The 25144-nt window shown below is 31.0% G+C and overlaps 1 protein-coding gene and 1 non-coding gene across 2 annotated transcripts; one reads left to right on the top strand and one right to left on the bottom strand.

Moving 5' to 3' along the window:
* Window positions 1–353: 353 nt before the first annotated feature.
* Window positions 354–24431, top strand: LOC132738138 (leucine-rich repeat-containing protein 45-like). The gene is made up of 18 exons (XM_060725595.1): window positions 354–458; window positions 3017–3150; window positions 4584–4735; window positions 6607–6668; window positions 6938–7008; window positions 9650–9828; window positions 10477–10605; window positions 11204–11316; window positions 11950–12008; window positions 13071–13148; window positions 13691–13826; window positions 14105–14182; window positions 15459–15570; window positions 16106–16176; window positions 16939–17124; window positions 17521–17694; window positions 18320–18467; window positions 22821–24431. The coding sequence occupies exons 2-18, from the start codon at window positions 3062–3064 to the stop codon at window positions 23003–23005; spliced, it is 2022 nt and encodes a 673-aa protein (XP_060581578.1). The 5' UTR covers window positions 354–458; window positions 3017–3061; the 3' UTR covers window positions 23006–24431.
* Window positions 6142–6228, bottom strand: Trnastop-uca (transfer RNA opal suppressor (anticodon UCA)). The gene has a single exon. It is a non-coding gene; the product is annotated as a tRNA-Sec (tRNA).
* Window positions 24432–25144: the final 713 nt, after the last annotated feature.

The raw sequence follows: 25144 nt of genomic DNA, 5'->3' as shown, positions 1-25144 counted from the left end.
ATAGAATTTTCTCATGTTGTTACACTTATAATAAAAGTGATATTTCAGAAATTTGTTTTTCATTTACACCTCTAATCACTCAACCCATAATTAAATGAGTAATCTTCTAATAATTTGTATAAACAATACCATTGAAATCAACAAAATGAAACATTAAATTGAATTTCCTTTTTACACTGTTTGATATTAAAGAAATTAAAATTTGTTAACTTTCCTAGTAAACATCTCTTAAAAATTGGGAGTGAAACGTCCATACAATTGACAAAATGGGAGTGAAACGTCTAGGTGTGAACCGTCTTGGGAGTGAAACGTCTCAATAGTGAAACGTCTTGGGAGTGAAACGTCTGACATTCCAGATTAGATAGTAAATTAATGGAGGACTAGAAGGCAAAAATTAAAATATCCTGGATTAAAAACTTCGCATCTCTGTTCCAGATCAATAATTAACATTGAAAAACGTAAGCACTTGATTATTTATCGAGTTTCACATTAATTTTAGTATGCCAAATTCATCATGTATGTTAGAATTGTATGCAAATCTTGATGAAAATGTTAATTTTCAAGTTTAGGCTTGCATAACCTGATAAAAAATCCGTCTTGGTGTGAACCGTCCCAATAGTGAAACGTCTGTCAACTCCTCCATACGCTTGCAGAATTTATGAACGCAGAATAGAAAAAATATCGCTTTTTAAATTTTATGCAAATTTTTTCTTTTTTCAGTCATCATTGTAGATAAATCAAATGAAGAGATGAATAAGACATCTTAAAGTGCATTTCTGTGGGTGTAATAGCGAGATTTTAGCATTTAAATCATTAAGTTAGCCCCTTGGCCGGTAGTATACAGGAATACAGCTGTCGGCATTTAGTGAGGTGCTACAAAACTTTTTTTAGTCACACTCCAAACAATTTGATAATAGGTTATACCGTAAATAATACAAAATTTGCCCCACTGATGATTTAGAGTCCCAGTTCGACTTGTACCATTTTAGTGATGATTGGCCCCTTTTTAATAATACGTACATGTAGGCAATTTGTACTTTTTCAGTGATATTGTAACCTTTACATATTGGAAGTGAGTACGGCTACCCAAAAGTTCTAGCCGTACGTGAGTCACGTACGACTAGCCAGGACACACTGTATTGGCTAGCCGTACGGCACTTTTCAAAAATATATGGAAGGCGAAAGTGCATATGTTAATTATGACTTAAAGCGAGGATTTTAGTCAAGAATGTTTACTTTTTTGAGATTTATCGACGCGTTGACTACAGTAAAGAATGTACTTTGTCATCTCAAGACGTCGAGAAAAAAAATAGCGTTTGGTTGCAGTTAAATAACATCAATTGAAATAGTTTACAAAATTTTGATAATAATCTTATTTTGTTTCTTTAAGTTAAATTTTTAAATTGAAAAAAAAACAAAACAAAAAAACACCGAAAATAATTGTTGTCGGGCTCTGATAATTGCGTCAACTACCGTCGATATGTAGAAGTTTGTCCATCGTCCATCATTAAGGAAAGTTTGCATTATTAAATTATTTTTCCTTTTCACCGTTTTTTCTAATATTCTTTTAATTTATTTATTTATTCCCCTCCGATCATTATTTATTCGATCCATGTGCTTAATTAACAGATTTAACAATTCATCTTTCATACAAATAATAAGCATGAAAATTAAGGACGTTATAACATGCAACTTTGACAAGATAGATTATACAACGCTTACTCGTATTCATTTTTTTTTGTGCAAAATTGCGGAGCATCTTTATTAAAGTGAACAAACTAGGACAAATGCGGAGATTTGATTAAAATCGTTGTTTAAAGACACAAAATAACATATGCACTTTCGACTTCCATATATTTTTGAAAAGTGCCGTACGGCTAGCCAATACAGTGTGTCCTGGCTAGTCGTACGTGACTCACGTACGGCTAGAACTTTTGGCTAGCCGTACGGGCCCGTACGGCTAGCCACTTCCTTACATATTTATTAATTTTTAAACTAAAAAATAAAAAAATTAGCATTTCAATACATTCTGCCTATATTGGAAAACTAGCTAATTTTTTATCAGAAAAATATAATAACCTTATAAATTAATTTAAACATTATTTATCAATATTATATTCTAGTCCAACTAATTGTATTGCGCAAGGAGATATTGTGTTGGGGCAATATCTGGCCTCAAGAAGCGAGATTCTGACCCAGCACGAAAATATCTCAGAATCTAGCTTTGGCATGTCAATATATTTTGACTATATTATATTCCAACTGAAAAAATAAGGATGTCATTTCAGTTCTGACATACATATCAGACTTCCTGAAAATTGTCAGAATTTATGGAAATGAATGATGACAGACACATTTTCACAAAGTCAGGCCATGATAGACACAAAATGACTTGCTCAAACCTTGATTTTGTTATCAAAGTGTCTGTTGAACAGTTTTTTTTGTCAATCTGACAAAATTCAATGGCTTGTCAGACTAAATGTCTGACAGTTTTTTCCAGCTTTCAGGCAGTGTCTGACATGTAAGTGTTTGTGTATGTGTGTGTGGGGGGGATCATTATCAATTTAATAAAAAGTTAATATTAAAATATCAATCAGTTAATTAATGAGAACTGTGTCTGTTTTCTACATGTTTTCTACTCTTTGTAATTTTATATCAGACTTCAACACATACATGTAGTCATTAAACATTTTGATTGGTCGCAAAACAGATGCTAAGAATCTACATGTATTCTATTTCCTTTGGCTGAATAATCCACATACATGTATCAAAAAAAGTTAAAAATTGGTGAACAAATAAATAAAGCAATCAATGGTTTGGTATTTCTGTGAATCATGTATTAGCATTATTATGAAGTTGGATTGGCACTTAGTACTGCTAGTACTTAGACATTTTAATGTCCATAACCATTAAATTACTGATTGAGACACTTAAAATCCAACAAACTTAAACCCCAGGAAATATGGACATTTCATTCTTTGCTGAAATTCCAATTTTTTTTTTTGTATTTCTACAGGAATATTACCTATCATTATACCAGAAGACTTGTAATTTTTGTAAAATGGTGGAGGAATTCAAACATGGATTTATACGACTGTGTAAGGAGCATGGTCTTGAAGCCCAAGATTGTGTTGTTAATCTGCTTAAAAGGTAAGATCCACTAGAACTCTCATCTGAATATCACAACATTGTTAATACCATCACAGAGACATGAGTGTAGGACAAAAGCCCTCCCGGACAAAAGCCCTCCCGTCAAAAAGTGACAAGGCGGACAAAAGCCCTCCTGTGAAAATGACAAGGCGGACAAAAGCCCACCCGTGAAAATGAGAGGGCGGACAAAAGCCCTCCCGTGAAAATGACAGGGCGGACAAAAGCCCTCCCGTGAAAATAATAGGGCGAACAAAAGCTCTCCCGCAGCAAATACTTATATATGTTACTTTTATTGTACGTTGAATAGTTTATATTTTTTTTTCGATGCACTCAACATATTAAAATTGTAATCATGAATGTTTTGTTTTCCATTGGCATAACCGTGTTTGTATGAGCTTGAGCACATTTCTGAAAGCCATCTGAATAATTAGTGCTAAAATCTGTAAGTGCATATTTATTCACGTAGATATGAAGGATTACTCCTATGTGAAGTTAGTAATAATAGAGTAATAAATGATAAAAAGATGTTAAAATTATCTAACTAAGAGACTTATATAATGTACCTTGTAATGAGTCAATTACATTTAAAAGTGACTTTGTTTTTAACGATTTTCGTGTAAAAGTTACCTTGTTAAACATTTCAGGGAGGTATATTCAGAATAAAAGGTAGTTCTAGCTCATACACATACTTGGGCCAATTGAAAACAACAAGAAATATATGTAACAATTTTAATATGTTGAGTGCAATGAAAAAAACACAGGTATTCAACAAACATATTTATTTTTGTAATGGGAGGGCTTTTGTCCGCCTTGTTAATTTCATGGGAGGGCTTTTGTCCGCCTTGTTATTTTAACGGGAGGGCTTTTGTCCACCCTGTCATTTTGATGGGAGGGCTTTTGTCCGCCCTGTCATTTTCACGGGAGGGCTTTTGTCCGCCTTGTCGTTTTTTGACGGGAGGGCTTTTGTCCGTTTCCCCAGAGACATACATAACTCTATGTCTCTGATCATCATGATCAATATTCAACATTTGTTTCAATATCAGTTCAAAATTTAGAATATCAATTTAAAACCCATTTCTCCCTGTCTTGTTATAAAATTCTTCTTTGAATCTGTAAAAAATTCAACAATGAAAGACATTGGAGTAAAACTGCTACACATTGTGTTTTATAAAATATTTATTGTTCTTGTAAACTTTCTAGTAAATTTTTACCATTGTTTTCCAAGTAATGAAATTATAGTAAAAATTATACTTAGAATTTCTATGAAGTCAGTGTGTATATTTGTATATAATATAATTATACTGCAATATTAAGATAGAAAATTTTGAACTTTAACACTGTTAATAAAAAGCATTGTTACATGTACATGTACAATGTATTAATTATCATTAGTAGAATCAAAATTATAGTTATATTATAATTTTTGTTTAAAGCATGGAGCATACTTCAAAGAAAGAGAAGCTTGTGATGAATCTCTCCACTAACAGTTTAACCAGTAAAACATGTGCTGTGCTAGGCAAGATTATTGCTGCTGATCACACATTTGCTGAATACAAGTTTGCTGACTGTATGCTTAGCGAAGATGGTGAGATTTTAGATTTTTAGTCGTTTGAAAAGGTGCAGGAAATAGAGGATATTGAAAGAATGTAGGTTCATTACTGAATTTATCGCAAAATCAGGCTCGCATATTATAATTTTATTCAACAAGTTCAATAAATTTAGAAATGAACCTATATAAATTTAATATTCTATTTATCACAAATCCAAAATAAGAACTGTTTACATTAAAAAAAGAATCTTTTTTTTTCATTGATGCACTAAGTCTTATAAATAAAAAATAATGCGTAGTAAGCATTCTAATTTTTTTTTGAAATCCATTTAATTCAAATAAAAAATAGCAAGTTCAGTAAAAATAGAAAACAGAATTTGTTATGGCATGAGTCGCAGGAGGGAATCAAATATATTTTTTGGTCAACCTTACTGTTCAAATTTCACAGCATTTTATGCTTACATGTAACATTTATATTCATGTATTGTATGTTAATTTATGTCAACTTGAAATAAGCTAAAAATTGCTTTTAAAACGTAAATCCAAGTTTCAACTATTCATCCTTTCTTTAAAATTGATCATCTTGATCGGTCATTGTAATTTTACTGTTATTCCTAACTTTTGTCCCAATTTTAGTAGGTTTCATTTTAAAATCATTTTTTGTTTTCATTTTGAGTATGTACTGCACTTTAAAGTTTTAATCTAATAAAATTGATTGATTTTTGTTATGATTTTTAATTGGAGCTGGTTTTAAAAGTAATGAATATTATTCATAAAACATTCAACTAAAATGGATATGGAATTACATTTTATATCTAATATTTCTATAGGACATTCTATATTGTTTAATTTTTACCTTTTTGAAGTCAATTATTGTTATTCCATACTAATACTAATTTTTATTCAGTAAAAAATACCTGAATTAATAATAACAACGGTTTTTATTAGTTTTACACATGAACTCAAGATGTTGTCATAATTTTTCTATTTTTATTTACTAACTATATCCATCTTATTCACAATCACATGTAAACTTTCAAATTTGTTTCATTTTTGTTTCTACTTTTAAGTATAAAAATTAACTTGGAAGTCAAAACAATTTTTTTCTATCTTTTTAAACAACTTTATAAAATTATTTTTATACAAAATATCTGTTTAGATTGTATGAAACATATTGTCTAATTATATACAGTACAACTTTACCATCCATCATATTTCTTTATCTCAAAATTTACATTTTCATTGTTTTTGTGTTGAGTTATTAATTTTACTAATTAAGCTACCTGGTGAGACATCATTAATTAATTATTTTTTTTTGTTCAATTAAAAAAAAAAAAAAGAAACATCAAGTAAGATGGTACAAGTGAGATATGTTTTTATGTCCAAAACAAGGATAATAATGTTACTTTCAGTATTAATTAAAAAGAAAGTATTTAATATCACGCCTGAAAGGTGGAATTGAACCACTGTGACGCTAATCACCTACAGGTTTGAAGCCTGCACCCCGGACCACCGAGGGTCATTCAGGCACTTATGAAAGGTTAATCAATCCTTATATAGTAGGCATTTTCTTTTATCATAATTTTATGATATGAAAATTTGAATATGATTTTTTTAAACTTTTATTCATGAATAAGAATTCAAAGATGCAAATATATTATTCGATGCTGCTGTCCTTTGATTTGTGAAACATTTGTCATGATAATTTTTCTGTATAAAATTAGTATATTACTCATTCAGGTGAATATTCATGTGAAATTATAGATTATTTAGAATTCATGCAGGGGAGATAATTATCTAGAACATAGCCTATGTATTTCAGTACAAGTATAATGCTATCATTTAAGCAGATAGAAACCTGGATTTAAAGCTTTTATGATTCATTGTTGTTTATTATGTTTTTTCAGCTGTCAAAGGCTTATGTCATGGGTTTTCAAGGAATACTTATGTCCGTAAACTGGATATGAAGGTTTGAAATATTCCTTTTTATATATTTTTGTTTATCTTTAGCTAATTGAGCCATTTGCAAAGAAGGGACTTATATTGTTCTCACAATGTTTTACCTGAATTATTTATTCTTACAAAGGTCTTGTTACTTTAAAAAGAAAAAAAGATACAAATAGGATATATTTATTTAATGAAAATATTTAAAAATGAAGAAATTATCAGAAAAAACTTGAGTCAATGAATGTTTTTGTCACAAAGATAAAATAATGCTGTCTGCAATTTTTTTTATAGGGAAACAACATCAGAGGGCCTGCAGCAGAGGCTGTAGGAAAACTGTTGAGACATACAAAAAGTTTAGTAAGGTATTGCCGTAAAATGATGTTTTTAGACTATGATAGTTGTGATCAGAAACTGAAAAATCATTTTGATTAACTAACAGTCAGCATATTAAGTTCTGACTTAGTGAAGTTAGTTATTTCAGTTTTGACTAAGATTTTTATTTATATTTCCAGACATTTTTAGCTTGACTATACAAAGTATATGGAGAGCTGTCCTACTTAGCGTCCTCGTCCAGATTTTAGATTAAAGTTTTGGTGCAGTAAAATATTTTTCACTCTAACTTTTTCATTTCTTAAGCTATCAACTTCAAACTTCAAATATATGTTTCTTATCATCAACCACATCTTATGTGACAAGGTTCATAACTCTTGCATCAATATTTTCAGATTTATGTCCCCTTGAACTTAGAATTTTCCTTAAAAAATATTATTTTTTACTGTTTCTTTTTTATTTCTTAAGTGATCAACTTCATACTTCAAATATATGTTCCTTATCATCTACCACATCTTATGTGACAAGGTTCATAACTCTATCACCAATATTTTCAGATTTATCTCCCCTTTAACTTACAATTTTCCTTAAAAAGTGTTATTGTTTTTTTACTGTTACTTGTTTATTTCTTAAGGGATCAACTTAATACTTCAAATATTTGTTCCTTATTATTGACCACATCTTATGTCACAAGGTTCATAACTCTAGCACTAATATTGCAAGAATTATCTCCACGTTAACTTAGTTTTTTTACTTGAAAAATGTTATTTTTTACTATAACTTCTTTAGTTTTAAAGGTAATTCTACCTCAAACTTCAAATACATATTCCACATCATCAACCAGATCTTATGTGACAAGGTTCATAACTCTTGAAGCAATACTTTCAGATTTATCTCCTTTTGAACTTATAATTTTCTTTAAGAAATATTATAACTTCTTTACTTTTTAAGGTATCGTCTTCAAACTTCAAATATATATTTCTTATCATTACACACATGTTGTGTGACAAGCTCCGTAACTCTAGTGTGACTATTTCCAGAGTTATTCCCCCTTGAACTTGGGATTTATGCTAATGACTATATCTATAAATATATTTATATCATAATTGATTTTCCTTTTATAGTTTTGTCTTCCTTACTGTGACCAGTATTAAATTAGTCGAGCTTCGCTGTCTCCTGTGACAGCTCTTGTTAATGTAGTAGATATCTGTCAATATTTAATATATTTTTATAAATGTGCAACATAATTTAATCATAACATGTTTATTGTCTGAGAATTAACAGAATTGAGCAGACCCCCTTGAATACATGTATTTTCCATTTGTTGTTAAGCAGAATACAGTTCATTATGATTGTTTCTACTTAAATAATGCTTTAACTGACATTTATAAATTAGTTTTAAGTGTAACAATTTAAGTTTAATGTGATGTATATTTATAACAATGTTGAGATAAGCAAAATAATAGATTACATGTACCTTTTTGGACATGTTGTGTTTGTTTATTGTGTGATATCTAACTAGTTATGGATATCTTAATACTGTAATACATATATAGATTTGATTTCACTTATAGATTCTTTATGAAATTTAAACATCTTTTTAGTCCGGACTTTAGGTTTACCCTCTGTCCATCCATCTGTCTGTCAGTCCGTCCGTCCACAAAACTGGATCCCGCGATAACGCAAAAAGTACTAAAAATATTTTTATGAAACTTGATATATGGATAGATGGCAGTATGGAGATTATGCACGTGTTTTTCTTTTGTTCCTATGTTGAAAATTCTAGTTGCTATGGCAACAAATAGTCTGAAAATATGGCAAATTAAACACATAAACTGGATCCATTGATAACTCAAAAAGTACTGAAAATATTTTTATGAAACTTGAAATATGGGTAGATGGCAGTCTGGAGATTATGCACATCTTTTTCTTTTCTTCCTATGTTGAAAATTCTGGTTGCTATGGCAACAAATAGCCTGAATTTCAAGATTTCTGATTTAAATTTTTCAGCTTTTTCACTGTAAGTTCTTTATTTCTTAAGGTGTTTACTTCAAACTTTAAATATAAGTTCTGGTCATCAACCACATCATATGTGACAAGGTTTACAACTCTAGCACAAAAATTATCAGAATTACCTCCCTTGAACTTAGAATTTTTATGAAAAAAAAAAAGATGTCTTTTTTAATTAACTTTTTTATTTCCTAATGTATCTACTTCAAACTTCATATATATGTTTCTTATTATCACTCAACATTTTTGAGAAGGTTAAATACTCTAGCAAGACTATTTCCAGAATTATGTCCCCCTTGAACTTAGATTTTTTCCGAGAAATTGGTATTTTTTACTCCAACTTCTTCAATCATTATAGGATACTTTAAAAACCCACATCGTAATAATTTGACAAGGTTGTATAAACATAATTTCCTTACTAGGCAGGGAAACTTAACACATTACTGTGATATAGACAAACTTAGAACTCAAAAGAATTAAGTTTATTCATGTCATTCATTCACTGGTAAAATTGAATGGCCAATGGCCCATCAGAATGTTGCTGGGGTTCTAACCGGTAGGGGACTTGTGGATTGCTTGTTTTCACTGTTTCATAAAGTTTTCTGTTTTTCAATTGTATAAAAACAATCCTCATTTACAGTAATTTTCTATGATATTTTACAGTTTATGTTTGGAATGGAATGCTCTTGGTATGTTGGACAATTCATTCACTATATTTTGTGAGGGTGTGGCAGCAAATAACACTCTACAAGCATTAGATCTCCGCAACAACCAGATCAGTCATGATTCAGCAGCAGAACTATGTAGAGCTCTGAAATCTAACAGTACCATTAAATCATTAGGTAATGATCTTAACTTGTTACAAAATGAATCCTTTGAAAATATTTGAACTTACCGAAAGGATCCTTAAAGTCTATAAAAATGCAAAATGTTCAAGTCAAAAGATATCATATGTATTTATATACTCCCAAAAATTGTTATGCACTAGGTCGTCTATCTGTTAGAAGTTTATTGTCTGGTCTGTATCTTTTGAAATGATGAAAGGAAATTGAAACAACTTGGCAGAAATGTTTACCATAATAAGACGACGAGCAGAGCACAGTTTTTTTTTTACCTCCCTGAGGCCAAGGTTACACTTAAAACATTTTGTAGGGCACTCTGTATCTCTTGAATTGATAGTTTAAAAATTAAAACTTTTAGGCAGAAATATTACTTATAGTGAGACTATGTGCAGAGCATAGATTTGGGCTTTCTGAGATCAAAATAAGCCCTGCCCCGGGGTTTCCTTGAATTATATAGGAAAACACATTTAAGGCATACAGCACAGATGTGCAGGCTGGCCTGGCTTTATACTAATGGCAAAGTCTAATCACGTTTGGTTCCAACTAAGTAAGGGTTAATAATTAATATTAAAATCATTTCCTTTGATTTGGTGATTTTCTCTGCTAGTTCACTTTGGATAATAATCTTTTGATGTTAACTTGTTACAGATTTACGATGGAACAATGTTGGACTGTTGGGAGGAAGAGCTATCATAGAAATGTTACAGACTAATAAAATACTGACACGTATAGAGTTAGCTGGTAACAATATTCCAGCTGACATTCTTAAAGCTATAGGTTTGTATCTTAATAATAGTTTGTTGTTGTTTTTCTTTTGCTCTACTTTATCTTGTTAGATACTTTGTATGTTTATTAAAGTGAACTGAAACAGAATGCAAAACCTATATCAAACTAGGCTAGGGCTGCATCCAATATAGGTTTGAAAGCTGTGTACTGGTCCAGTAGAATTCAGTATTGTACTCAAAATTTTATGATAACATCATACTATGGGACATAACAACAAACCACAACAAGAATTACATCTAGATATTGTTTGGCAAGTGTGAGATACATGATCAGATATTACATATATTTATATTGCAGATAATTAAATGTTCTAGAACAAAATATTATTCATCATATAATTATTCATACTAAATCACTTAGAACTTTATCAACATTGTTTTTTCAATTAAAATTTTATGATAATATCCAAATGATACATTTTCTATTGCTTTTATTCAATATTTGAAATACGTATAGAAAATGTGCCCATTGTAAACCAATCCACTTTAATAAGTCCAATAGTATTATGGTTATAAGCTTGAATGGTATAGGTAGACATTGAGAATACAATTAAATGATAAAAATGCAAGACTTTATCTCACATTTTCAGAAACAGCATTAAGCCAGAATCAGGACAGGGCACTTATAACAGAAGACCATCAAAAGAGAACTTCAGTGCTTACAAAACACTTGCAACATTTAGAGAAAGAAAAATTTACACAGGTTTGGTTTAAACATATTTATTTAAGCTTGATTGGGAAACAAATTCTTACATCTTATATTAATCTATTTCGAGTCCGCTTCCTAGAACCAACCATTACTGGTGTCATATGAAGAATCATGGTTGTGACATGATAAGGGCTTGGACCCATAATCCCTGGGTTAAGAGTCAGACACCTTAACCACTAGGCTACCACTCTTCTAACACAGGTTTGTTTTCTGATAGAAATAATTCAAATTATACACAACATTGCTATCATATCAAGATGTCAATTATCTCAAAGAATTTTTTTCCCAATGTCATCATGCCATGTACACATAATTTTGACATGATTGTATACTTTATATAAGTTTCAATAAATAGTGACCTTCAACCATAATCAAATGCATGAGCATTAATTGGGATGTGATAACTGATTTACCACCTGGTAATAATGCACAGTTATAATGTACTTTTACTTGAAATATTTTTTCATTACTTTTTGAAAGTTTTTTTTTTTTTATCAAAGGATCAACACATAAGTTTACCATTTGACATCATGTTTTTAAAATTTCTTCTAAGTTACATTGTATTTATACATTCTATGTATACTGAATACATGTTTATAGAGTAAAAATATACTTTTTAATTCTCAGATGGATGAATTGATGGGAACTATAGACAAACAAGAAGAACTGTTACGTGATTCAAAAAGGTAAGTTTATTCTTTAAGATGTTTTTAAAACTTTGCTTCTTTCTGGTTTTTACCTATTCTAATGGGCGTCCGTGGCCCAGTGGTTAAGGTCATTGACTTCAAACCACTTGCCCCTCCCCGCTGTGGGTTCGAATCCCGACAGGGACTTTGGATTCTTTCATGTGAGGAAGCTATCCAGCTAGCTTACGGAACGTCGGTGGTTCTACTCAGGTGCCCGTTGGTGCCTGAAATAATGCACAGCGGGGCACTTGAGGTCTTCCTCCACCAGTAAAACTGGAATGTCACGATATGACCTAAACTGTGTCGATGTGACGTAAAACCCAAAACAAACAAACAAAACCTATTCTAATATGTCATAATTATACATTGTGACTTTTTTAATTTGTATTTTATTTTACCAAGTTGATAACACATTAAAAGGCTATCTATGTGTACTACTGTCTTCTCACATTACATAGTTTAACCATTACCACACTGAATATCTTAAATGGACTTATCCATCATTCTATCTGGACAAAAAACAATCATGTTTAGAGAAAAAATTTAAAAAAAAGAAATGAGCCGTGCCATGACAAAACCAACATAGTGCGTTTGCGACCAGCATGGATCCAGACCAGCCTGCGCATCCGCGCAGTCTGATCAGGATCCATGCTGTTCGCTATCAGTTTCTCTACTTGTTACTTGCGCGAATGTGCAGGCTGCTCTGGATGCATGCTGGTTGCAAACCCATTATGTTGGTTTTGTCATGGCATGGCTCAAATGTCTTAATAGTGAACAGTGCAGACTATGATCTTGGTGTGCATTGATCACATTGATAAATACAGTTGCTGCTATAATTGTATAATGTCTTGCTTTGAATTTAGATTTGTTCAAGTTAATTGTGAGGCATTTGATATTAAGACAATATACATGAATCATCATAATAAGCAGCCAACACTGTGAACAGTATAGACTGTATCAATATGTACGCTGGCTTTGTTCTAATACACAAAATGTACATTAGTTGCATTTCTTTAACAAGCAAATATTAAAATCTGTAAAGTTATCTGTCTCTCTTTATAGGTCAGCAAATTCCAAGATTGGTCAGTTACAAGTTGCATTAGGAGAAAGAAAGGCAGCATTCAACTCTCTAGCTTCCAAGTAAGATTCATTTGTTTATATCGAAACACCTTTGGACAATTCCTATTAAACAAAGAATTACTGAAATGCATTTCCTGTTCTTATTTCCTCCCCTGTACAAAATGTATTTATGCCCTGTATATTTACTATGTTACAGATTAAATGTTAGTAAATTCATCAATCACAGTTATGGCCTTAATGATTATATTTTTGAGCATATGGACTGGGTAATTTTATACCATTACACACTAAAAATGAGAATCTATTTCCTAATCAACGCTCTGATATAAGAATACCATGAATTTTAATTTTTAGTGGTGAGGGGGAGGGGAGTGGGAATCTTGTACATATACAGTCTAAATTTATAGTAAATAACATGGAATTAACCATTATTATTTGAGCCGTGTCATTACAAAACCAACATTGTGCGTTCGGGACCAGCATGGATCCAGACCAGCCTGCGCATCCGCGGATGCGCAGGCTGGTCTGGATCCATGCTGGTCACAAACACATTATGTTGGTTTTGTTGTGACATGGCTCATTTATTATAAATACACTTTCAGACTTGCCATGACAGAGTCAGAACTTGCACTAGCAGAACAGAAATGTAACGACTATACTGTGATAATTAATAGACTAAAACATGAACTCTCTGAATCTTCCACAGTACATCAGAGTGATATACGCAGGGAACGGGAGGTAATAATATATTTTTTGAATGTTGAATTTTGAGATTGTTGTCTCCTTAAATACAACTGTTATTGATAAATCGAGACCTTTTCCCCCTTTATTTAGTAATACTTTGTATCATATGTATCTCTTGCTGTCATTCCTACCTTATGATAAACATAACAAATGAAATGTATTTCTAGGAGTGTTGAAATATATTTCCAGATTGAACAGCATACTTTTTTAATGAAGTTTATTTAATTGTCATTTTAAGCTTTGTGATTATAATAATAATATTGTTTTAACAGGACAGAGCAAATACAGAAATGAAATTACTGAAGGAGCTATCTGAAGCTAATGAAAGAAACATTGGTTTTGAAACAAAGGTGAAGTTGATTTATTTCTTAAATTCTAATTTTTACATTCTTGTTAAGTATCATGTAATATTTTTGCTTCGTGTAGAATGATATACCGTATTGTTTCCATTTATTGCCCCCGGGGCGTTGCAAAAACGGAAACGGGGGGCGTTAATTAGAAGCACATTTGCATAAAATGAAAATTAATTTTTATGTTTAAAAATATCTTAAAATCTCCAACTATTTTCGTCCTATAAACCCCTTGTTCACGTACGATAAATAAGCAGCACAAAATTATTGCAGACAAAACGGTAGTCCGCTGACCGAGATAAACTTTGTCAAGTATTGATTTTTCCTGCTTTGGCGGGAAATTATGACGTAACACTATCAGTTTACCTGTGTTGTAAAGGTTTAATCAATAAACAATGGAAGGTTGCACTTCTAAGAAAACGTACACGAATGTATTCAAACTGAAAGTTGAATGTTACTTGGAAATTACAACAGTTAGTTTTTTTTCTGTTTATTTTTTAAATACACTTCGGATATTAAAATTTTCAAGTCAGGTAAGAATTTTTTTTCATTTTTCACCCAGGGGGCGGCGCTAATTAGAAGGGGGCTATAAATAGAAACAATACGGTATATTTGTCTTGTCTGCTTAACCTTATTAATGTTTGTGAAGCGTGAGATTGATTTCTTGCAACCAGAAAGCAGTTTTAAAACTCATAGTCACAGTTAAAATAAACATAGTAAAACTAATGTAGCATTTCTTTTTGCTATAATAAGAGAGAGACCTTACAGCTGAGTGGTAAAAGTTTCATATTTTGAATCACTTGACTGTTATCAACATTGAATTGAATCTTATCTTGAATTTTAAATTCTTTTATGTGGGAAAGTTACACTTAGAACTAGCTGGATGTCAGTGATTCTACCCATTTGCACTGCATGATAAGCATAGATGACAGGCATCTAGTCTTCATCCACCATGGAAGAAAAAGTATAGAAAAAGGTTGATCCCTCAGAAGCTTTAAGTTTTTATGACAAGAAAATTACAGGAATATTGCAGACTCAGTTTTATTGAATCTGTATATGAAGGATAATAAACAAGTGTAACATCCCTTATGCCCCATAGCACCAGCTACTCATTTTACTCTAGATGTGTCTTTATAGGGTAAAATTCAACCAAAAGAAAAACAATTGAAAAAACAGTTATTTGTGTCAATAGAAAATATTTAAAACAGGTCAGGTTTAACTAATTAAAGCAGGCATTTAAAATAGTAACAATCTATCAAAAATTCATCATTTACAGGTTGAAGATTTAGAGAGGAAATGTCGTCAACAAACAGAACAGATTTTTGGTTTTAAGGAACAGATAACATCTCTTCAAGCTGAAATAAAAATGAAAGGCTCACAATATGAAGGTATGGATTAGTAATCCTAAGTAATCCTCAATTTAAGCTATACTATTCGAAGAATACTGAGAGCTAATGTACCCTGGTGTCGACTTTGGCATCACACTTTGGTTAAACTTTTGCATTCAAATTGGTATTCTAAAACTACTGAAGAGTATTGGTTGAAACTTAACGCACTTGTTCCCTGTGATTTTGTTACATTATGGGCACAGGTTCCATAACTCTTGAGTCAACTTTTTACAGTGTTATGCCCCTTTTCGAACTATCAGGCACTGAGAATAGTCAAGTACACTGTGCTGTACAGCTATTGTAATACAAAGTGTCTTGGCCAATAATTTTAGTGTTGCAGTTGATTAAATCTTTCAAAATGGACCTTTTAATGATTCTGTGATTTTATAAACAAACATGACTGGGCAGGATGATTAAACTAATGGCTAAAAGATTGACAATTGCTAGAGGGTTTGGTGACCTTCATAATATTTTAGAACTCTAGGCTTGTAAATTTAGCAGTTGATACTTCACATATAGTATTTAACATTTTCAGAGAGGTTACAGAGTGAAAGAAGTAGAAATAAAGATTCCTTACATGAAGCAGAACAAATAAGACAGAAAGAGGTAATCATTTAAAATGTTTTATTAAGCATACAGTAATCTCCAATTATGAAGAATATTACGATTTAATATATACTTATAAATGAAATATTAAGAAATATTGATGAAATAAAATGTGTATTTTCATTCTCCATACTTTCACTGTAAAAAAATATTTTTCACCACAGTGAAACATATTTTCAGTATTTTCACTGGTGCCTAGCCGGAGTACTTTCTGCTTAATTCAGCCAAAACACAAACTTTAGGGAAAGTCTTTCAAATTGTAATGTCATAAAAAAGAAAAATGTATATAATTAACAGAAAATTCAAGTTTTTTCTATAAATACAGTTTTTTTTTTCATCTTGTGGTATGAAAATTATCATATTTCATACCACTCAATAAAGATAAATCTTGTATTTATAGAAAAAAACTTGAATTTCCACTATATACCGCTTATAATGATGCTGTTGCCATGGTTCCAACTCGTGTTTTCAAATTGGTTGCCTAATGGTTAACAATATAGATTTGGCTGTCCCCTGAATATCAGCAGAGTGAACTGTACTTTGTAACCATTAAAATTTATATGTATTATCTTTTTTTTTAAACTTAAACTCCATACTGATTTTATGTGATGTTATTGTTGTGTACTGTTTTGACTTATTGTAACAACTCTGGTATGACTTAGTATGGGACATAACAAATGACCTGCCACTCGGTATATATTATATATCAGCATTAGTATATTAAGCTAACATACAGACATAATACACATGATTATATTATAGATACAGAGGATTAAACATGAATCAGAGGAGACAGAGAAAACACTAAGGGAGAGAATCCAGCGTCTAGAGATGAACCGGTTACAACTAGAGGAAGAAATGAGTCAGTTAAAGACAGCCAACATGACTGATAAATTACAGGCCGAGGAAAATATCAATATTGCTAAACAAAAAGTCAAATATGAAGAGGTATGTATTTTTGTCAAATTATTTGATCATACATATATTGATATTAGATATTTAATAGAGAGATAAAATTCTTTCTTGATCTTGACTAAAGATGTGATTTTCTTTGTAAAAAAAAAAGGTTTGTCTTTTTGTATTTCAATTTGAAATATATGAAAACTACTAACATACCACTTGATCATAATGACAAAAATGTTGACATTGGTAATGATGTATAGAAATGTTTTGTTGTGTTTTAATTTCAAATAGTATTCAATTTGAAAATGTACAAAAAAAATTGTACTTAGAAAAGTTTGACAGTTTTAAAATTGCAATTATATGATAACCATTTTTGAAAGGAAAAATATGTTTTATCATATTAAATGAAGGACTTAGAAAATGGTTTCCGTTTAATATCAGGAAGCAAGAATGAAACAATTAGAAGAGAAGTTACGAGTTGCACATATCTCAAAAGACGAGCTTCAGAGTCATCATAACCAGCAACAAACATTAATATCAGAACTAACATCGAAAAATAGCTCTCTAACACTGGAGGTAGAAAGTTACAAGAGGAGAATTGAAGAGCTTAATGAAGTATGTACATTTTTCCATTCTTTTGTAGGTGTATAGACTTTCGTCTTTTGACATTGTCAGTACATCAGAAATGCACCTCGAGTTGTAACATTGATAATTTTGCACAAATATTGAATGAATCAATTTTATTTGTTTCAATTAATAAATACCCATAACTTTTTGATGAACCTAATGGATATAAAATTAAAGAACATATCTTAATTAACTCAAGTTACTTTACATAAAAAGGAGGTGAATATTTGTAAATTAACACATGACATGGTTCTATTTAATATTTCTACATACAGTACAATATTAATTTATGTATTTATAAAAGTTATAATTATCATGAGATGAAAAATAAAAACAATCTTTTAACTTATACATGGTCCATATGTATAGAATGATTGATTCCAGTGAACATTATTCTATATAATTAATTCTTAGAACATAATTTATTTTGAATGAAAAACATTAAAGTTAATTTCATATGGAAAAGGAACATTTGTAAATATATTTGTCCTTATTTCAAACATTATTATGTTTAACATACATTGACCTTAAAGTTATATTACTTTGATAAATATGCAAAAGTTGTTTCACACTACTGCTAAAAAATAACATGATATCAACATGTTTATTGTAGGAGGTGAATAACAAGAATGTATATACTATGCAAGAAGTTGGAAAGGTTAAAATAGAAATGCAAGGTACAGCCACCAAACTGGAGAATGAAAGATCCATCCAGAAAGAACTGAGAGAAAAATTGGCAGAGGCTGACACAAAATTATCAGGTAGGTTTTTTTCTTCTTTGTTTAAAGATTGTATTTTCTTCAACAAAAAACAAACTCTTTCAAAGATATCATAAACAAGGTATTATGTTTATTATTTTGTGAAGCCTGCACATTAATGAAATTCTGTTCTGAATACAGTTACATGTGTACTGAATCTACTGCGGCCAATTGCAGGCCTTTTTACCAGTTTAAGAGACAGTATTTTAAGATAACAAGAGAGAAATCCAAATTCAAAATTGAGCAAACTTTTAATGTTATATTGCAGATAAATTGATATTTATTAAAGCATTTTAAAGCCATTCAATTAAATACAGAGTGAGAGTAGACAGTTCTGCATTTTGAGTTCAATATTTATATGTGATTATGGTTTTGAAAGTACCTGCATATTATTTGCAAAAAGTCTTTATTAAACTGAATAAGGAAGAGGAAAAAGGGAATTGACAATGTGAATTATTTCACTTCATATAAAATGTATCCAATATAACTTCCAGCATTTGCATTATGCAGTCTGCCAGTGCAAATCATTATTGTCTCCTTTTTTAGCTCGACTATTCGAAGAATATGAGAGCTATTGTAGTCGCCCCGGTGTCGGCGTCAGCGTCCGCGTCGGCGTCTGCGTTGGTTAAAGTTTTTTGTAAAGTCAAATATCTCAATTATTACTTGAGATATTCAATTGAAACTTACAATACTTTTTATAGTAAAAGGTACATCAGATTGACAAGTTGGATAACTCTGCCTACAATATTGACAGAAATTATGCCCCTTTTAATTTTAGAAATTTTTGGTTAAAGTTTTTTGTAAAGTCAAATATCTCAATTATTGCTTGAGATATTCAATTGAAACTTAACAATACTTATTTATAGTAACAAGGTACATCAAGATTGACAAGTTGGATAACTCTGCCTACAATATTGACAGAATTATGCCCCTTTTTAACTTAGAAATTTTGGTAAAGTTTTTGTAAAGTCAAATATCTCAATTATTGCTTGAGATATTCAATTGAAACTTACAATACTTATTTATAGTAACAAGGTACATCAGATTGACAAGTTGGATAACTCTGCCTACAATTTTGACAAAATTATGCCCCTTTGGAACTTAGAATTTTGGTTAAAAGTTTTTTTGTAAAGTCAAATATCTCAAATTTTATTGTTGAGATATTCAATTGAAATTTTAAAATACTTTTTTATAGTAACAATGTACATCAGTTGCAAAATTGCATAACTCTGCCTGCAATATTTGCAGAATTATTTTGCCCCTTTGAAACTTAGAAATTTGGTTAAAAGGTTAAAGGTTTTCAAAGATATTTACTTGAAACTTTACACATGCACTTAGGGTCATAATTGGAAGGTCATAATTGTAAATGTCACTGACCAAGTTCCATAACTCTATCTTGCATTAAGGCTGATTCATATCCCCTTTTCTAAACTTAGTCTCTTGGTTAATGTTTTTACATGCAAGTTTTACATATCTCAATAACTATTAAACATATTTTATTTAAAACTTACATATGATTTATGGTCGTAATTGTAGGTCACTGACAAAGATCCATAATCTATCTTGCATTTAGGCGGATTTTTTTTTCCTTTTTTTCAACTTAGAAATTCATGGTAAAATTTTGCTTGTAAGCTGTTAAATCAACAACTACTAAAGGGTTGTGCTTTTTTTTAGACAATTTTATGCATTCATGATAATAAAAGCAAGTGATTTACTTGAGTAAAACATTCTAATAACAAGCCTTTGTACCTTTTCTGTCAAATTTATATATTCATAGGTAATTAATATTATTATACTCAATAAAACACCCTTGTGACATTTCCTTCTGAATAGTCAAGCCAATACTGTATAATTAGACTCTCTCTAAGGCCTTTAACATGAATTTATAAAAAAAAATTAGCCCGTTTGTGAACTTAAAAAATTTAACATTATCAAGGCTCTTTTACTATCAAGCACTTAGAATAGTCGAGCGTGCTGTCCTACTGACAGCTCTTGTTAGCTCACCTGTCACAAAGTGACAGGATGAGCTTTTGTGATCGCTTTTCGTCCGGCGTCCGGCTGGCGTCCGTCCGGCAACCGTCCGTAAACTTTTACTTTAAATGACATCTCCTCATTAACCACTAAGCCAATTTCATCCAAACTTCACAGGAATGTTCCTTTGGTTCAATTGTTCAAAGAATTTAATTCCATGCAGAACTCTGGTTGCCATGGCAACCAAAAGAAAAAACTTTAAATATCTTCTTTTAAAAAACCATAAGAGCTAGAGCTTAGATATTTGGCATGAAACATCTTCTAGTGAGTGTTTACCAAGTTTGTTCAAATAAAAGCCCTCGGGTCAAAATTGGCCCCGCCACGGGGGGTCATTGATTTTCCCTATATGCATATAGTAAAAACTTAAAAAATCTTCTTTTAAAGAACCCAATGAGCTAGAGCTAAGATATTTGGCATAAAATATGTTCTAATGGGTGTCCTAACCAAGTTTGTTCAAATAAAAGCCCTGGGGTCAAAATTGGCCCCGCCCCCGGGGGGTCATTGATTTTCCCTATATGCATATAGTAAAAACTTAAAAATCTTCTTTTAAAGAACTCAAAGAGCTATGGCTAAGATATTGAGCATCAAACATGTTCTAATAGGTGCCTACCAAGTTTTGTTCAAATAAAAAGCCCTGGGGCCAAAATTGGCCCCGCCCCAGGGGGTCATTGATTTTCCCTATATGCATATAGTAAAAACTAAAAAATCTTCTTTAAAAAACCAAAAGAGTTAGAGCTAAGATATTTAGCATGAAACATGTTCTAATAAGTGTCTACCAAGTTTGTTCAAATAAAAGCCCTGGGGTCAAAATTGGCCCCGCCCCGGGGGTCATTGATTTTCCCTATATGCATATAGTAAAAACTTAAAAAATCTTCTTTTAAAGAACTCAAAGAGCTATGGCTAAGATATTTAGCATCAAAACATGTTTCTAAATAGGTGTCTACCAAGTTTTGTGTTCAAAATAAAAGCCCTGGGGTCAAAATTGGCACTGCCCCGGGGGTCATTGATTTTTCCTTATATGTGTATAGCAAAAAAAAAAATCTTCTTTGAAAAAACCCAAATAGCTAGAGTTTAAGATATTAAGCATGAAACATCTTTTAGTGAGTGTCTACAAAGTTTGTTCAAATAAAAGCCCTGGGGTCAAAATTGGCACTGCCCCGGGGGTCATTGATTTTCCTTATATGTGTATAGCAAAAACTTAAAAATCTTCTTTGAAAAAACCCAAATAGCTAGAGTTAAGATATTAAGCATGAAACATCTTTTAGTGAGTGTCTACAAAGTTTGTTCAAATAAAAGCCCTGGGGTCAAAATTGGCACTGCCCCGGGGGTCATTGATTTTTCCTTATATGTGTATAGCAAAAACTTAAAAATCTTCTTTGAAAAAACCCAAATAGCTAGAGTTAAGATATTAAGCATGAAACATCTTTTAGTGAGTGTCTACAAAGTTTGTTCAAATAAAAGACCTGGGGTCAAAATTGGCCCCGCCCCGGGGGTCATTGATTTTCTTTATATGTGTATAGCAAAAACTTAAAATCTTCTTTGAAAAAACCCAAATAGCTAGATTTTAGATATTAAGCATGAAACATCTTCTAGTAAGTGTCTACAAAGTTTGTTCAAATAAAAGCCCTGGCCCGGCCCCAGGGGTGTCATTGTTTTTAACTATATGTGTATAGTAAAAACTTAAAAAAAATCTTCTTTTAAAAAGCCCAATGAGCTAGAGCTTAGATGTTTAGATTGAAACATCTTCTTATGGGTGTCTACCAAGTTTGTGCAAATAAAAGCCCTTGGGTTAAATTGGCCCTGCAACGTTGGGTGGGGGTTGGGGGGGCCTATATACAGGTGAGCGACCTCAGGGCCATCATTGCCCTCTTGTTTATCAATTTAGCCTCGTTTGCTTTAGCATAGTCCAAAAAAGTAATTTCATTTTACTATCAAACTCCATCTAGACTTGTTTCATTCTCAGATCCAAAACAGTCTATATTACATCACTATTGTACTCCATCTAGCCACATTTCCATTTTCAAAGTCCATGTCTATTTCTTATTGTACTGGAAGAAACAACATTCGGTCAAATTGTCGAACTTGTGAAATAAAGAGGTAATTGTACATATATGTACATTGTTGAGTATAATACTGATTTTATTGGACTTGTAAACAGCTGCAAAATCTAGATTAGACTTGACTAGCAGCTAGCCCAATAAAGTTTTGAAAGCTGTATACTTGTCTAATTAGATTCAATATTGTACCCAACAATGTATAATAACCTTGTATTACTTAAAACGCTTGAAGTGTTAATTCTGCTCATGTCTATATCATATTTTGCAGAACAAATGATGAAGCATCGAGAGACAATAGACAGCAAAGAACGTGAAATCATGCTATTACAAGAAAAGTTACGTGCACGAGATGCCGAACTATCACGTGTACGAGAAGACGAGATGCAGAGAGCACAAATATTACAATCTGCGGTGATGAACTATGTTAGCAAAGTGCCGTCAAGTCCTAGATAACAAGTAGAATAAATTGTGGATTATTAATCTGCAGCCAATTATTTTTTCTAAAAAATTTTTTTAAATATTTGTGCATAATTTAGTTGCAGGAATTTGTGAGGTGTACAAAACTACAGAATATCAATGAGTATAGTGTAATGAAAGATAAATTCACAAAGATGAAAATTGGTCACAAGTTCTTACAAAATCTAGACTCGATATTTGTTTCAGCAATATTCATAACAAACCATATACATGTATAAGTGTAAATTCTTAAGCAATCCTTTTGGGAAGAAAGAAAATTCTGTTGTTTTTTCTTGTTACTTGATGGATCTTTGTTGGTCATTGAATCCAAACAGGGTTACCTATCCAAGTGATTAACAAAATAAAATCTACAGTTATTTGCAAAACTTTAAGGCAGCAGTTAAGTTTATGATTAATATTTATGTTTATTATGTATTCACTGTCCCTAGATGTTATGATAACTACACACAAATTTATATGTTGTCTGTCTCATTAGTCAAATCTGTTATAATATACCAGTGTGAGAATTATTTAGATTTTATTGTCAAGACATTGGATTTTATTTTTAAATGTGAAAGAATATAAATGTCTGATGAGATTACTAAAGTTATGATGTCATATTGAAGCATCTTGTGATGTCACATTGTGACTTAAATGTATCTCAATGTGATATACATGTATTTATTTTAGAATTATTAATTTAGAATACTGGCCTATTTTTGAAAGGTTATAAAGACATGTTAGGCTGTTTGTAATATTTGAGTTTATCTTGGTAACAACTATACTAAAGTAATGATGTTTGTTATATTCTGTTACAGCATGCAGTGCATACATGGGAATCATCCATAAACTTACAAAAAAATAGCGGTCTAATGTTTAGTTAGGTAATGTTGAAAGCTATTTTTGTACAAATGTATGCATTAAATACAAATTGTTTTCACTAAAATGCCCACTTTACAACCAGTGTAATTCTTTGTACAATTTGTGTTAGAAGTGATAAAATCCTTTTCATTTTAGGTCAGTTTACAAGAAAAAGAAAAAAAATATTAAAATTATTAATAAAAAAAAAAACAGAGTAAGGGAATGATCTGAAATTTTGCACACAAGTAATTGGTATATGTCTATATCAAATTGTATAAAAAATCTCGAAAAAAAATATTTCCAGTCCCATCAGGTCAGAAAACTCCCTATAACATTGACAAGGGATTTTAATATTATACAGATTTGACATTATTTATTGATTTATTTTTATATTATCTGTGATATAAGAAGCATTGATTTACATGTATCGTCCAATTTATTTTGTGCTAGTTATTGTTTTGTTGTATATTTTTGTAATTTAAAGTCCAACTTTATATAAAATATTCATTAGACAGCATTGTTTACATGTACAGAATATATTTGTATTAAAATGTGAAATCTATTACATTTCTTGTCTTATTTTATAACAGAATATTAAAATTTGAAAGAATCAAACATTTTATTCAACAAAGCCAAAAAGTAAAATGTATATGACAGTTATGTTGTCTTCAGGGAATCCGATTTTGCTGAAAGAATTTGTGTCATATGCTGTCTACTTTAAATCAAAACTATTGCCCACAAAACTACAAATCTAAAGTATGCTATGACTTCTATAAACAGAATGATGAACCATGTGTTTATGCTAAATTCTAAAGCATTTTAATCATATCTTTCGAATCTATGTTAATTTAAGAAAGTTAATTTTGGTAAACTTCCTGAAAATTAATGTTGAAATAATAATGTGATTCAATACAGGTATTCTGATTATGAAAGGTTAATGCATCATTACCCAAGCAAAAGACAATTGTACATGTTTCCTTTTATAAAGACCATTATAATACATAAAAGACCTTTGATGTACTTTAGCATGCTAACAAACCAGTGTCACTAGTACTAGCCCGATCTGTACAAGTAGAAACAAGTACAAACTTCAACATTTATCATCAAATATGTAGCAGGGGAAGGTGTACAAGAAGAGAACATAATCTTTAAAGATCAAAAATCAATTAGTTGCCACCTCGTCATATTGACCAGAAAGCAGAGATCGTGATTTATATATTGACTTTATTACATGAATGAATAGTATAAACAGTTTCAAGATAAAATTATAATACA

This window comes from Ruditapes philippinarum, unplaced genomic scaffold (assembly GCF_026571515.1).
Source record: "Ruditapes philippinarum isolate M1 unplaced genomic scaffold, ASM2657151v2 ctg4109_1_1_1_1, whole genome shotgun sequence".
Lineage (NCBI taxonomy): Eukaryota > Metazoa > Mollusca > Bivalvia > Venerida > Veneridae > Ruditapes > Ruditapes philippinarum.
The sequence above is the reverse complement of the archived record's forward strand: the minus strand, read 5'-3'. Positions and strand labels throughout refer to the sequence as shown.

Excerpts from the sequence above, each read along its gene's own strand:
- LOC132738138 (XM_060725595.1), top strand. The coding sequence starts at position 3,062 with ATGGTGGAGGAATTCAAACATGGATTTATACGACTGTGTAAGGAGCAT. Across the intron at positions 11,317-11,949 it reads AGAAAGAAAAATTTACACAG|ATGGATGAATTGATGGGAAC; the intron begins GTTTGGTTTAAA and ends TTTAATTCTCAG. Across the intron at positions 17,125-17,520 it reads AAAAAGTCAAATATGAAGAG|GAAGCAAGAATGAAACAATT; the intron begins GTATGTATTTTT and ends GTTTAATATCAG.